The following is a 16268-nucleotide window of genomic DNA, read 5'->3' on the forward strand; positions in this document are numbered from 1 at the left end:
GCAAACTCATAATAAATACCGTAATTCCTTTTTTTCAGCCGTCCGATTAGAATACTGCTTCCGTGACTCCGTCTGGGATCGCACGGAGTGGACGCACTTGTTTTTTACGTTGATTAGATTCCTTGTGGGTTCGTCTTCAAGAGGTCGAAGATATGTTTAGGCGACGAGAGTGAGTAATTTCGTAAGACCTGTAAAAAGCAAATCCTTGGCTCGTAGCTTCCGTGGCGAAGGTTCTTGAAGAAACTGATTTCTTCAAAGCTATAAATAGGACTCGGTTTCAAATTTTCTTTCGTCGTCTTGATCTCTAACTTTCGAACTCTCTCTTACGCAAACTCAACGTTAACACGGCAAGCGAAGTTGAATCGGAGCTCCGAAGATATACTCGGATCTACTCGGGATTCGCTTTTCCGAGTTGGCGACCGGGACGTCTCCCCGCAGATTGAAAGTTCGTTTCTGTTGTTAATTTCGTACGGTTTATAGTTTCGTTTTGTTCAGTCGTGTTTGAGTGGCCCTTTATTAGACTTAGTAATGTAGATGTTGATTTTTTTAGGGGCGTAGATTGGGTAACATTTTATTTGGTTTCTGAGAAATTTATGCAGAGGAGATAGGAAGTTATATGAAATGTTGCATGTTGTGGTTTAGTTGAAGAGGTTTCGAAATTTCAATTTTCTTTTTCTTGGTGTTCCAAAAAGTTCTGCAGGGTTGATGAAACTAGATGATTGAGAGTGTCATTGCTTCTTTTCGTTTGCGCGCATGCGTGCGTGGTGGTCTTTTTTTTTTTTTGGTTGAATAACTGAATTCGTGAAATTCGGGGTTTAGCTGTTTCCTTTCCGTTCAACGCGTGAACTGCTGTGGTTGTGATTCTTGGTCGAATTCGTTGAGGCCTAATTAACCGAGGAAAGTTTCACTCGATCGGTCTCCCGCTCCATTAAATGCTTCTGCAGCTAGATTCTGGTTGTTGAATTTCATTAGAGTCTGGTGATGGTTGTGTTGAGTTTTTTTTTTTTTTTTTTTACCGCTAATGACTTATTATACGTTTGCGTTCTTGTACTAATTTTATGCGTACGTTTTTGCTTGAAATTTTAAATTCTTACGAGAAGTGAAGTGCCAGTGGTGTTGTCTTGTTTCGGTAGGTATTCTTTGTTACCATTAGCTACACGGTTGTTTGTAGTTGAGATGTTCATTTGGTGGGTCTCATTTGCATTTTCAAGTATTTATGACCTTCACTTCTAAAACAAAAAAGTATTTATGACCTTCTTGGGTGATTTTTACTGTGGTTGAAGATCAATAAAACAGTTTCTTAGCAGGGTTGATGTTGCTCCGGTAGTCTTGAAACGACGGTACTCAATTAAATGGGCATTTCTGGAACGTTGCTCATACATGTCTAGCAGTATTGTAGCTTCTTCATCCATGTTGTAGGCATTTTAATATTTTGGGTTGCAGGTGATGATGCTTGGTTCATTACATAGGTCAATTTCATCAATAGCTGCTTATTCTAAAGGCAGAGATAAAGTAAATCGAGATGGCTAGGATAGATGGTTATTTTTTTCCCTTCTCTCTTTTTGTTTCTTTACTTTAGGAAGTTAACTTGAACTGACTGACTGAAGAAAGGCCACCACAATGTCATTTCTTCTTTTATCGCCAGTGGCCTGTGCTTGGGCTTTCTTTCTTCTTCTTTTACCCACCCCTCAAAAAAAAAAAAAAAAAAACTTGTCTTTGTGAACCCTCTAGACCCTCCAATATTTAAAATTGTACTGTGGAAACAAACAGTTTGTTAGGTTTTTTCATTGTTAGGATTAAAGCAATAGGAACTGTTCTTCACTCGGTTTTAAAACGCTAAGATAGGTCATTGTAATCATGCCTGGGAAATAGGTATGAATTCAACACTTCTCTAAGTGGTTGGTCTTTAATATAATTGATTGACCCTTAAGAAGCTGGATAGGTCTTTCTCTCCTTTCTTAATCTTGAAGTTTCTTGAAGCCTGTCAATTTATGATCCATGTTGGTGGAGAGAGATGCGGCATCACTAACTGCGAAAGGACTGCATCTTCTTGAATAAGCCTCATTCTTGGAGGAGACTGAATTTCCTCTTTGGCAACCATACCTTCCGATTATGACAATTGTTGCACTTCAAGACTTATTAGTTAGATAATGAGAGAATTTACTAATACACAGGTGAGCTAAATTATGAGTGGAGAAAAGCCTTTCAAGTCATTTGACGTAATGTTTAAGATTTTGGTAAGTTCTGTTCTCGATGGAGACCAGTAGCAGAGTTGCCAATTGAGGTAGGCTTGTCCTTGTCGGAAAATTACATGGCACATTTCTTCAAGCTCACGTACTCTTGCCCATGATTTTACCTTCTTACTTCTTAGATCACATTTGATCAGATGATGTATTGGTTTTACCTTAGGTTGGGGCATCCCGTCCAGTATAGTGGATTTGGTTCTGAGACCTCTTCATGGAATCAAATGATCGTGCGATGCTATTGGTTACTATTCACAGCTGGAAGCTTGGGATTTCCATTATATTGGACTCTTATAGATCTGCTTGTTATTGATGAACCATTCTCTCCAAGTATTGCTGATTGGAGCTGTTCAACCTTTCTTGGATTATGTTGTTGCTGATTTCCATTGCTCTGCAGCTGTATAGAAGAAAGCTACAGTATCATGAGATGTTTGCCTGGCATGGTCGGGTGACTGAAAAAATGTGTTTTGAAGTTTTAGAATGATTCCAAAACTTGTTCCTATATGCAGGTGCTTTAGCTTATTGCCAGCTTCTAGGTAGTTCATATTGTTCATCCCAAGGATCCAATGGGGGAAGTGGCTATGGAAATTAAGCATTTTGAGGCTCAACAATTTGTGCTGGAAGACATCCAATATACAACTTGTAAAAGTAATGGAACAGAGGCTATGTGCTCTAAACGGTCCAATCAAGAATGCATACTTGCAGACGGGTCAACAGGTTCTGCACACACTGCTGAAGTATTGGAGAAAGGAATTTTGCAATACGGGTAAAGTCCTGCTTGTTTACCTGCCAATTTTTATTTGCCCCTTATTTTTCCAAAATGTTGATGACTGATGTCATACATTGTTATTTACAGATGTTTGCATTATCGTAGAAGATGCCGCATTAGAGCTCCTTGTTGCAATGAGATATTTGATTGTCGTCACTGTCACAATGAGGCAAAGGTTGTTTGTTCTCTGTCATCCTCAATCTATAATATATGTGACTTTTTAAATGTCGTTTGATTTTTACTCGTCTGTTGTCATACAGAATAACATTAAAATTGATCACAAGCATAGACATGACATTCCACGCCATCAAGTGAGACAGGTGCAAATATTCAAGAGTTTTAGTTTCCTCTGTTTTTCTGGCTTTTGATGCATTCTTCATGGTTGTAGTACCCCTTAACACTTAAAGAAGTATTCCTTCTTCAATATTTTCAGGTGATATGTTCACTCTGCGGCACTGAACAAGAGGTGAGAGTAGTTACTACTTATATGTATTAGAGTTTTGTTAGGTACTTCATAAATGGGAATGCAAAATTACAGAGCTTATGCTTGCAGAAATGGCTTGATAACTATGGACAGTAATATGTTTCGCTCAAATGACATTATTTTTCCCTAAAATTCTTGTTATGGTGATCTCTTTGAATTAACTATTTTAATCTAACTCAAGTTGCTCATTACATTGGCTGCTGCTATTACAGGTTCAACAAGTATGTATTAATTGTGGTGTATGCATGGGGAGATTCTTCTGCGAGACTTGCAAATTGTTTGATGATGATGTGAGTAGTTATCTCTTTCCCCTCCTCCCCAAAAAAAAAAAAAAGTAACAAGGACCTTGGCATGGTTGTAAAACTGCATCATAACTTTGTCTGTGTTACATAGTCTTATTTTAAACTGTTGTCAGCTTGATGTCTTTGAACCCGTAGTTCAAGTGGACAGATTGATTTGATTGCTTCTATCTTGTTATGTTGCAGACATCTAAGGCACAGTATCATTGCCATGGCTGTGGAATTTGCAGGTATGATTGATCATGTCTCTATTTGGTTAGGCTTTAGATCATATTGAGCGAATAACTACTTCTGATTAATGAATCTGGTCCATGTATATACATCTACAAGGGAGAGCTTGTTAAGAGCCTCGGTCTAGCCCTTAAACATAAGCCTTCCTCTCCTTAGATCCAAATGATGAAGCCTTCTAGACCAATCAAGGGAAACACAAGATCTCCTCCCACAAGCCTAGATTCAACAATATGAGGTTAAAGGTTGGTGTTTGAGTTGAATGAGGGTTCAGGTAGGTGTTTGGAATGCAAGCAAGAAAATAACTTAGAATTGAGTCACTCTTATTCACGGATTGCAAAGAGCCACTCTCTACAAGGGATTCACGAATTGCACCCTAGTAGCTCAAGTGTAGAGCAAATCACCCTGGCACCGAAAATCTAAAGAACTAAACAAGCCTAGCCGAAATTTCTAAAAGCCAAAGAATGAATCAAAACTAGGTCACAAGGCCTTTATTTATAGGGTTTTCTAGCAAAGTTCCTACACAAATGAAATGCTAAAAGTTAGGAAAATAAAGTCTAAAACATAGGAGATAAGGTCTAAAAGCTAGGGGATAATGGCTAAAATGTAGGGATAGGTTTATCCCCTCTTGGTGGCCGGCCACATAGTGCCCTCATGTCTCTTGGTTCGTCTTGGCTTCATCTTGGACTCTTCCTCTCTCTGTCTCTCTTAGAGTCAATCTTGGACTCTTACCTTATCTTGTGTAATCACTTGAGAGTCGTGCTTGATCCTGTCTCTATCCTCTCCAACAAACCTTATCTTCTAGAAGCCTTGAGTCCCCTCCTCCATGTCTCCTTGGTGGCCATGGATTGGCCCTGGCCTTGCTTGGGCCATGGCCTTGAAGTGGCTTGCCATGGCATGTTGTAGGTTGGCCCGTGGCTAGCCTCTAGTTGGCCCTTGTGGGCTGCTGATGGGCAGGCCAAGTGTGGTCGTGGCCTATCCATGGCTGGTCCTTGGTGCTGCTGAGGTATGGGCCATGGCACGGCTGAGGGAAGGCCATGGCTTGTCTGTAGCTCGCCCATAGTCTGCTGTGGCATGGTCATGGGTGTGTCCTACTGGCTGCAGGGCAAGGGCCATGGCACGACCAAGGTCGGGTCATGGCCTGCATGTGGCACGGGCCATGGCTTGCTCGTGGCATGGGTCGTGGTGCAGCCAAGGCTGGGCCACGACCTGTCATGGGTTCAAGGTGCCATGGCTCGGTCATGGCCGAGCCACAAAGTCCTTCTAAGACTTGGCACATCCCCACCAAATATTCAGACGCGACTGCCCAATTGCTCCTATTCTCTCTCCCGGCACCTTTTCGTCTAGGGTTCTTGTCAAAGCTATTATACACGCATGTATATGTTTACAAATACAAATGTGTGTGGGTGTGAAGGGTCCCAGTGTGTGGAAATTGTAACTATGTTGTCAAGTGATTGCCTATGGAATGTAGGGGTTGAATGAGATCAACAAACGCCTTCGAATTAGAACTATATGGAGTATTTGGAGCTGTCAGTATGTAGGATGGTATTACTTACCTTCACAGGGGGCTTCGGGGGGTATTTTCGTGATGTGGGACAAGAGAGTAGTGGAGAATATTGATGAATTTGTGGGAGAATATTCGGTGGGGTGTTCTTTTAAAAATTCTATAGATGGTTTTGTATGGGCTTTTGTGGGGGTTTATAGCCCTAACGTAGATTGCGAGCGACGGTTGATTTGGGATGAGCTGGCAGGCTTATGTACTTGGTGGGAGTAGGGCTGTAAATGAACCAGTCTGTTCGATAGTCCGCTCGGTTAAACTCAAATCGAACTCGACTCGTGAAAAAAAAAAAGCTCGTTCGTGAAAACAGATATCCGCTCGGTTTGTAAATGACACATACCCGACAAAACTCGACTCGACTCGACTCGACTAGACTAAGGCTCATTAAGGCCCGCTCGTTTATGCTCAAGTCGACTCGTTAGCTCGACTCAATTAAAACTTATTCATATATTGATAAATATATATATATACACCTAAGTATATATACATATATATATGTATTAGCTAATAATATAAGCATACTACTTTTATAACTAAATATATAATATGTAATTTAATTACTTATGCCTATAGAGAATATATTTCATAGGTATATTTTATAATTTGTATAATAATTAGTCGATAAAATTTAATAATTTCATATACTAGTATGTGGGAACCATATATGAAATAGATATATGCTATCATATTAAGTGTATATATTAATAATATATACACACATATAATATATTGTTCTTTTGGATAAATATCAACTAGTTGGATATTAATTATTTATAATTTTTGAAAATTTTATAATTCAATGAAAGTTCTACTTGTTAGTTGTATAAATTCAATATTATATTTTTTATTTTTTTAATTTATTAATTATTAAATCTTATTCAAAAAATAAAAAAATAAACAATTTGAACTCGAGCTCGGCTCGGCTCGACTCGAACTCGTTTGTGGACGAGCTCGAGCTCAAGCTCAAATTAAGAGTTAAGTTTATCGAGTCGAGCTCCACCACAGAATAAAAAAAAACTCGAGTTTGGGCTTGAGCTCGAGCTCGAGCTCGAGTATTTTGAGTCGAGCCGAGCTTGGCAAGCCAAAGCTTGGCTCGGCTCGGCTCGATTACAGCCCTAGGTGGGAGGTCCCTTGGTGTATTGGTGGAGATTTTAATGTGACAAGATTTCCTAGCGAAAGGTCGGGAGTGGGGAGACAAAACCATGCAATGGTGGAATTCTCGGATCTAATATTTGAGTTAGACCTTATGGACTTACCTCTCATGGATGGAGACTATACTTGGTCTAATAATCAAGGTTGGTCAAGGCTGGACAGATTCCTCATATCTCCTACATTGGAAATGCAATTTCCAGATTCATGTAAGAAAAGACTTCCCTCGGGTATGCTCTAATCACTTTCCCATAGTGCTAACTGTGGAGGAATTCCAGGGGGTAGAAGACCATTCAAATTTGAGAATATGTGCCCTAAAAACGGAGGGATTTGTGGAATTGGTGAGATAATGGTGGAATTCTTATCAACTAGAGGGCACTCCGAGCAAAGTATTGGCTGGAAATTGAAGGCTTTGAAAATGGATTTAAAGAAATGGAATGAACAGGTATGTGATAATGTAACCTTACAAAAAAAGAATATACTACAGGAACTAAAAAGTTTGGAGGGTGTTGAAGAGGAGAACGAACGCAAAGGGCAAGTTGTCTCAGAGTTAGAAAGGTTGATTTTAATGGAGGAAATCTCGTGGAGGCAAAAGTCAAGAGTATTGTGGCTTAAGGAGGGGGATAAATGTACTAAGTTTTTCCATTGAGTCGCAAACTCACATAGGAGGTTCAATGCCATAGAATCCATGAATATAGATGGAGGTGTATCCTCATATCAAACAGTAATTAAAGATCCTGTAGCTGGACATTTCAAACAATTGTTGTCGGAACCCTTTGCATGGAGGCCAAAAGTTGATGGTTTAGATTTTGAGGTCATCGATCAAAATAGTATGGCTTGGTTGGAGAGACCATTGGAAGAAGAAGAGGTACGACTAGTGATTGGCAAAATGAATAAGGACAAAGTGATGGGTCCGGATGACTTTACCATGGCATTTTTTCATACCAGTTATGCAGGTTTTTCAGGAATTTTTCTCATTTGGAAAATTTGATAAAATTTTAAATGCTACTTTTATTGCACTTGTCCCTAAAAGGGTTGGTGCAATAGAGATGCAGGATTTCAGGCCTATTAGCCTTGTGGGCAACTTGTACAAGATACTTGCCAATAGGATGAGCACAGTAATGGACATAATCATTTCTAAGTCTCAAAATGCTTTTGTAAGAGGTAGACAAATATTGGACTCGATTCTTCTAGCCAATGAGTGCTTGGAGAGCAGGATTAAGTCGGGAGTACCGGGTATTTTATGTAAATTGGACATGGAGAAGGTCTATGACCTCGTCAACTGGAATTTCCTGTTTTATTTGTTAAGTAGATGTGGTTTTGGGGAAAGATGGAGGGGGTGGATGATGCAATGTATGTCAACGACGCGTTTTCTTTAATAGTTCACGGTGGCTACGACAAGGCGATCCACTATCTCCACTCTTATTTGTCTTTGTGATGGAGGCTCTTGGTAGAATGGTGTCGGCTGCCGTAGAGGGTGGATTCTTTTTATGATTTTCAGCAGGGGCTTCTAACTATGGCTCCATCACTATTTCTCACCTCTTGTTTGCAGATGATGCGTTGTTGTTTTGTGATGCTAATGCAGGACACATTAAGGTTTTGAAGGCTATCTTACTTTGTTTTGAAGTGGTATCCGGGTTAAAGATAAATCTTGCTAAAACGGAGATGGTTGCGGTGGGTGAGGTGCGAAATATTACAGGGTTGGCTAGCTTTTTGGGGTGTGGGGTTTCCTCGCTACCGTTGAAGTATCTTGGTCTCCCATTTGGTGCAACCTTTAAAGTTAAGACAATTTGGAAGGAGGTGTTAAAGAAATTAGAGTGTAGGCTGGCTGGGTGAAAAAGGCTATACTTATCAAGGGAAGGGGATCACACTTATTAAGAGCACTCTTCTAATCTTCACACTTATTTCTTGTCTTTATTTCCCCTCCCAGCAAGCATTGCATCTAGAATTGAGAAAATCCAATATGATTTTTTGTGGAGTGGACTAGGTGAGGAATTTAAATTTCATCTAGTTGGATGGGATAAAGTATGTACTCCATTGAGAGCTGGTGGGTTAGAGGTATGTAATGTTAGGGTCTTTAATAAGGCTCTATTAGGGAAACGGTTGTGGCGTTATAATCATGAGATGGAAGCTTTATGGAAATGGGTAATTGATGCGAAGTATGAGAGTGCAAGGGGGGGCTGGTGTTCTAATGAGGGGAGGGGGGCTTATGGTGTTGGGTTGTGGAAGTATATTAGACTAGGGTGGGGGGTCTTCTCGAGTAATACTAGGTTGATTTTGGGGGTGAGCAGCAGAATTTGCTTTTGGAATGATGTGTGGGTGGGAGATATGGCTCTCAAGGATGCTTATCCTACTATTTTCAGAATTGCATGAGAAAAGGAAAGTATGGTGGCTGATGTGAGGGCAGCTAGACATGGCTCACAGGAGTGTAAAATCAACCTCGCTAGGGAGATACAAGATTTGGAAGTGACCGAGTTGGTGGACTTTTTCAGCTTGCTGTATAACATCTCTATTGAGGTTCCAGCTGAAGATAGGATGGAATGACGATCTTCTAAGAGAAGGAAATTCTCGGTATGCTCTTTCTATGATGTACTTACAGCTCAAGATAGGCCCAATTTTCCGTGGAAGAACATGTGGAGGAGTAAAGCACCTCATAAGGCTGCTTTCTTTGTTTGGACAGCAGCTTTGGGGAAGATACTAACTATGGATAACCTACGAAGGCGTGGACTCATAATTATAGATTGGTGTTGTATGTGCAGAAATAGTAGGAAAATGGTAGATCATCTACTCTTACATTGTGATTTTGCAAGGGACACATGGAATTATTTTTTCAGCAGAATGAGACTAGCATGGGTAATGCCGGGAAGGGTGGTGGAATTACTAGCTAGCTGGAGAGGGCTCACAGGGACACCACAGATTGCAGTTATGTGGAAGATGGCTCCTATTTGTATTTTCTGGTGTATTTGGAGAGAAAGAAATGATAGACTTTTTGAGGATCATGAAAGATCCTCTGAGGAGTTTATGAGCTTTTTTTGGAAGACTTTATTTATGTGGGCCATTGCTTTAGAGTTAAATGGTTTCAGCTTCCATGATTTTCTTGTAACAGTTTCTAGTTCTTAACTTGGTGTACTCTTATGTATACCTCCAATGTACTTGGGCTATGTCTATCTTTATCAATACAATTACTTCTTACTTATAAAAAAAAAAAAGTGATTGCCTATCATCACATTGAATCTCTATAATTTATGCAAGTTCTGCCCCTTTAAGTCCCCAACAGCCATTAGAGTCTTTATATTCTGTTTTCTATGTCAATTTCCTTATTTTAGACACTTTTTTTCAATATGCTTTGTTGTAGAATTGGAGGGCGTGAGAATTTCTTCCACTGCTACAAGTGTGGTAAGATGCTCTTCTCTTCTTAAATGTGTGAGCTAAGATTCTAGTTTGGGAGCTTACAGATAATTATTTCAAGTAATATATCGTATGTTTGTGCTTATGCTTATTATATACTTGATCGTGATGAAGGTTGTTGCTACTCGATGCTTTTGAAGAACAGCCACCCTTGTGTAGAAGGAGCCATGCATCATGATTGCCCTGTTTGTTTTGAGGTATACATGCTTTCCATTTTTTTCCGTTGATGTAACATTGATTTAGATGAAATTTGAACCTTAAAAAATGGTGATCTGCAGTATTTATTTGATTCAAGAAATGATGTGACTGTTTTGCCATGTGGACACACCATCCACAAAAACTGCTTGAAGGAGATGCAGGATCATCTTCAGTGAGTGCTGGCAGTTTCTTGCTTACTTTGTTTCCTCTCTGTTTTTTTTTTTTTTTCAATTATTTCTTGCTTACTTTGTTTCCTCTTTTTTTTTTTTTTTTTTGGTTCAATTACGCATGTTTGGCATTCTGCCTTACTGACTTGCTACATATCATGTTGACAATCAAACAGATATGCTTGCCCTCTCTGCTCCAAGTCTGTTTGTGACATGTCCAAGGTATGGGAGAAATTTGACATGGAGATTGCAGCTACCCCAATGCCAGAATCTTATCAAAATAAAATGGTCACTCTCTCTCTCTCTCTCTCTGGGTTTAAATCTACAAATAATAATCCAATTTCACTGTTCCAATTGGTTTGGAACTACTCAAACTCACCCATGGGTAGCCCAAGTGGTAAGGGCGAATTTGTGTGCATGAAGCCTATGTCACAGGTTCGATTTCCCCTGGGATCAAACTGCGATTTAAGTGGGAGGCTATGGCAGTGGGTTATGTTACTGGTTTGTTTTTGCAGATAAGATGAGTTGAGATAAAAGTTGAAAATTGGATAAAATATTGTTAAAATATTATTTTTTAATATTATTTTTATTTTAAGATTTGAAAAAGTTGAATTGTTTATTTTATTTTGTGAAAATTTAAAAAAATTGTAATGATTAGATGAGATGGGATGAGTTAAAAAGAGTTGTAAAAACAAACGAATCTACTAGTCTCTCCGGAGGTATAGGTTTCATGGGTGAATCCTAAGGATTCTGGGGTGGTTCCCTCGTCATTATAAATAAATAATAAATAAGAAATAAATAATTGAACTTTAGCCTCAACCGATTGTGTCGTTTTTATAAATTTAACATCCTTGCGGGAACCCTTGTTTAACCCTGTTTGTAGTATTTTGTGCCAATTCCTCTCTAGCTTTCTTAAATTGTTAGAACCACGACTGTCCAGAAGTATGCCAGATGCTGTTACTATATACATTCTGTCCCCAGTGTGAAGAGTTCACCAGAATATTAACTATGGTTGTTACTGTTTATGAACATCTAATGGAAATACCGTTTCACAGGTTTGGATCCTTTGCAATGACTGTGGGAAAACATCAAATGTGCAGTTCCATGTAGTGGCTCAGAAATGCTTGAACTGCAAATCCTACAACACTCGCCAAACAAGGGGCTGAGCAAGTGAGAGTGGCTAGAATGGACTGGAAAAGGCAATGACATCTACAACTGTACTCAAATGAATGCCAAGTAATCGGGTTTTTTCAAACCGAGCTGCATTCATGAGTAAAGGGAATCGTGATATTTCTTGGTCCTGCATCTTGTTCTCTGCCGGGAGATCTGTCACGATCCACCCTATCCTGTGGCGTGTTCTCTGCCAGGAGAGCTGTCGTGCTCCGCTTTCGTACTCCTTGTGTCCTAAATTGTTTTTTCCTTTTTTGTCTTTTGGCTGTCTCATTGTATTCTTGTAACTCATAAAACCCCATCTGAGGTGATCATGCACAGACAATGTTGTTTTACTCTCTTATGGTGATCTTGAAGAGTTACTTTCTTGATCATCCTCAGTCGTCATGCCCTACAGACCTAGGAGATTTGTCACAGCATCCTGTAGAAGTGGGGTTAACTGGCAATCTCAGTCCCACCTGTGAATATATGTGAATAAAGTCGTTTGTATTTTGAGTTTGTGGAGATTGTCCGTGGACCATGATACTTGGGTCTTGCTATTAGATGCATGGAAAATGGTTATCCTGGATTCCTGAGAGGCAGACGCATTACGCTAAGTCGCTAACCCATCGTGGAGACATTTCGAGTACGAACGGGGGATGACGTCGATTTTTTTATGATATCTGTCGAATACGGTTAGATTGGGATTTCTTTATTTATTTAAATATTTTTTACAATCTGAAGAAATATAAACATTACAACTAATGTTTTTTCTCTAATGAAGTCACTTTAGGAAAAAAAAAAAAAAAAGATTTTATTATAGAAAATCATAAAGTAAAGACGAGGCAATGCCGAAAATGGTAATCCAACTGGTAACATATTAAATTTACAATATGTCATATTAATAAAGAGTTTCAAGATTTAGGATAAATAGTGAGATGATTTATCTTAAAATAGTAATGAAAAAGTGATAAAAAGTAATGATAAAATATTAAATAGTAGTGAATAATAATAAAAAGTAGATGAAAATGAATAATAAAATATTAAATAATAATATGAAAATGAATAAGGGCTAATTTGGATTCAAAGATTAGATTAGATGAGATGATTTTATATGAAATATGAAAGTTAAAAAAATATTATTAGAATATTATTATTGTTTTGAAATTTGAAAAAGTTGAATTGTTTATTATATTTTGTGTAAAAATTTGAGAAAATTATAAAGATGAGATAAAATAAAATGAGATTAGATGAAATATTTTTCGAATCCAAACATGTGCTTAAAATATCTCATGCAGTTGTTGTTATTCTTTTATGAAAAATACTATTCTCACATAAACTTTCTACCGAAAATTTTTACCGAATTGTATTTTATTTTATTTTATTTTTACTTAGTGATTAAATAAGTGTTTTTAAATAAATTTATAATTTTTTTTATATTTTTCCAAAATATTTAAAGTGTTTAAAAAAATGATTTAAAAAAAAAAAAGCAACAAAAAAAAAACATTTGCCTTTCGGTTACCGAAATCTTCCGTGGGTGTAGCAGTTTCCTTCTTTTATTTGTAGTGAACTCTTTTTATAGCATAAAAAAATGAAGGGGAATCAACGGCTATTACACAGTAATGGCGACAATCTCTCCCTCTGTCCTGTCATCTCCCTCTGTTCCTACGCGGAGATCAACAGACATTTTCACCCACAAACCCGTTTCCATACCCACCGATGGCGCCATCTCTTTGTTGAGATCTTGTTCAAATATCAGGGAATTCTCACGAATTCACGCCCATTTAATCACCACAAACCTCATCCACGACCCTCTCATAGCCAGCCATGTCCTTCATTTCTTCATCTCCAACGAGAACCTCAGCTATGTTCACCATATTTTGAGCCAAGAACACGGCCCGGAGACTATAATTTGGAACACACTTATTGAAAGCCAAATAAAAAATGGTTCTCCGCGAGAGGTCTTCTCAACTTACCATCACATGGTTACCCGAGGGGTACCACTCGATATTTCCACTTTTCGTTTCCTTCTTCATGCTTGTTCTGGTGTCTCTGCCTTCCGAGAAGGAAAGGAAGTTCACGGTCGAATTTTGAAATGTGGATTAGGTTTCAATAAGTCTTTGGCGAATGTTCTAATGGGTTTGTACTTGAAAGGCGGGGAACTGAAATACGTACACCAGCTGTTCGAGAATTTGCCTGAGAGAGACGTGGTTAGTTGGAATACCATCATATCGTGCTATATTCGTCAGGGAATGCCTCGGGAGGCTTTGAGTCTGTTCTGGAGGATGAAGGTCAGCGGGGTTAAACCTGATGAAATAACCATGGTTAGCTTGGTTTCGGCCTGTACAAAATTGAGAGACTTGAAAATGGGAGAGAAATTATATCTTTATATTGAAGAAAATGAGTTGGGGATTAGTCAGAATTTGTTAAATTGTCTGGTGGATATGTATGTCAAGTGTGGGGAAATGGAGAGAGCACAGGATCTTGTGGCTAAATGTAAATATGAAATTGACGTTGTCTTATGGACTACAATGGTCAGTGGGTATGTGAAATCTAATAAAATCAACGCAGCCAGGTGCCTGTTTGAGCAGATGAGAGAGAAGAATTTGATTACATGGACTACGATGATTTCAGGTTATGTTCAAAGAGGTTATTATTATGAAGGTCTAGAGTTGTTCAAAGAAATGAGATCTCAAAATATGGAGCCGGATGAGGTTGTTCTTCTGACTGCACTTTCGGCCTGTGCTCGTATGGGGGACCGTGAGTTAGGCAGATCCATCCACAATATGATTGTCAAATATGGCATGATTGTTGACGGGTTTCTTGGGAATGCCTTGATAGACCACTACGCAAAATGTGAACTATTGGATGAAGCTTGGAAAATATTTGAGCAGTTGCCATGTAAGACTGTAGTGTCGTGGAATTCAATGTTGGATGGGTTTTGCAGAAGTGGAGATATAGAGAAGGCAATAGCCTTCTTCAATGAAATCCCTGAGAAGGACGTGATTTCTTGGAACACCTTGATCAAGTGCTGCACCAGGTTTCATCATCACAGTGAATCGTTTAAGCTGTTCCTTAATATGCAAAGTCTAAATGTAAAACCCGACAAGCTCACTTTGATCAGTTTGCTATCCTCCTCTGCTAGTGTTGGGGCATTGAACAATGGCATTTGGGTCCATGTTTACGTAAAAAAGAATCATATTGAATTGGATAGCATGTTGGGGACTGCCCTAATTGACATGTATGGAAAGTGCGGAAGCATTGATAAAGCCTACGAGTTATTTTCTGAGATAACGGAGAAAAATGTGTTTGTGTGGACAGCAATCATTGGAGCGCATGCCATGGAGGGGAAAGCTCGGGAAGCGATTGATCTTTTCCTGAAAATGGAAGAAACAGTAATAGAGCCAGATTATGTCACCTTTATAGCTCTTTTATCTGCTTGTAGTCATGGAGGTTTAATTGATGAAGGGTACAAGTATTTCAACAACATGACTACTGTCTACAAAATTGCTCCTAGAATCCAGCATTATGGGTGCATGGTTGATCTTCTAGGTCGAGTTGGGAAGTTAGAAGAGGCGGTAAAACTCATTGATAGTATGCCAATAGAACCAGATGTCTCAATCTGGAGTGCCTTGCTTAGAGCATGTGGAAGCCACCAAAACATAGATTTAGCAGAGCATGCATTTAAACATCTCACAGAGATTGACCCTCTAAATGATGCAGCTCATGTGCTACTCTCAAACATATATGCAAAGGCCGGTAGATGGGATGAAGTGAGCTGGGCGAGAAAGAAACTGCATGATCTAGGGGTACAGAAGCACCCAGGATGCAGTCTAATAGAGCTGAACGGCATTGTTCATGAATTCAGAGCTGGAGATTTTTTTAGCCCTCAATCTGCAGAAATTTATGCCATGTTGGATGAGTTAGAGGAAAGATTACCAAAAGAAGAACCAGAGGAAGAGGCATCATCTCAGCATAGCGAGAAGTTGGCCGTTGCTTTCGGTCTTATAAGCAGCCTTGCAGGAACTCCCATCCGGGTTGTGAACAACCTGCGGATTTGTGGAGGCTGTCACTTGGCTATGAAGATTATATCTCAGGTTTATAATAGAGAAATTATTGTCAGGGATAATTACAGGTTTCATCGATTTATAGACGGCTATTGCTCCTGTAAAGATTACTGGTAAATCCAGTTTTGGCTTGTAAAAGCTCTTCATTGTTTTCGATAGAAAAAGAAAAATGTAAAGATAAAAAGACAAGAAATGAGTTGAACATTATACCATATTAATTTTGGTCAACATTTTCTTTTGAGAGCAAGCTTTTACTTTTTGAGTTTTTTTGTTTGGCCGTCAAGAATATAAGTGGGAAATAAATAATGGGGAGCCAAAATCAAATAAATTTTCTAAGATAATCTATCTCTGACCCTTGCTTTCAAATCAACGAAAGAGATTTTGAAGCATTGATCTTAATCGGATTTAGTTTAAATTTATTTAAGTGGTAAAGGCGGTTGTGACAAAATTCTCTTCAAAATGTGGAGTATTGCATCAAATTTGAAAGGAAACATTAACAAAATATTTGGATAGTGAGTTGAGATGAGATGAAAGTTGAATAAAATATTA

The 16268-nt window shown here is 38.8% G+C and overlaps 2 protein-coding genes across 2 annotated transcripts; both read left to right on the forward strand.

Annotated features, from left to right (window-relative positions):
- The first annotated feature begins 137 nt into the window (after positions 1-137).
- LOC109001772 (probable E3 ubiquitin-protein ligase RZFP34) lies at positions 138-12177 on the forward strand. The gene is made up of 12 exons (XM_018979172.2): positions 138-445; positions 2753-3009; positions 3100-3187; positions 3273-3332; positions 3446-3478; positions 3709-3786; positions 3982-4025; positions 10086-10126; positions 10253-10335; positions 10417-10508; positions 10680-10791; positions 11559-12177. The coding sequence occupies exons 2-12, from the start codon at positions 2810-2812 to the stop codon at positions 11667-11669; spliced, it is 942 nt and encodes a 313-aa protein (XP_018834717.1). The 5' UTR covers positions 138-445; positions 2753-2809; the 3' UTR covers positions 11670-12177.
- Positions 12178-13255: 1078 nt separating this feature from the next.
- Positions 13256-15949, forward strand: LOC109001769 (pentatricopeptide repeat-containing protein At2g29760, chloroplastic-like). The gene has a single exon (XM_018979163.2). It carries the CDS (start codon positions 13275-13277, stop codon positions 15834-15836), a length of 2562 nt encoding a protein of 853 aa, XP_018834708.2. The 5' UTR covers positions 13256-13274; the 3' UTR covers positions 15837-15949.
- The last annotated feature ends 319 nt before the right edge of the window (positions 15950-16268 follow it).

Source organism: Juglans regia, chromosome 8 (genome assembly GCF_001411555.2).
Source record: "Juglans regia cultivar Chandler chromosome 8, Walnut 2.0, whole genome shotgun sequence".
Classification (NCBI taxonomy): Eukaryota; Viridiplantae; Streptophyta; class Magnoliopsida; order Fagales; family Juglandaceae; genus Juglans; species Juglans regia.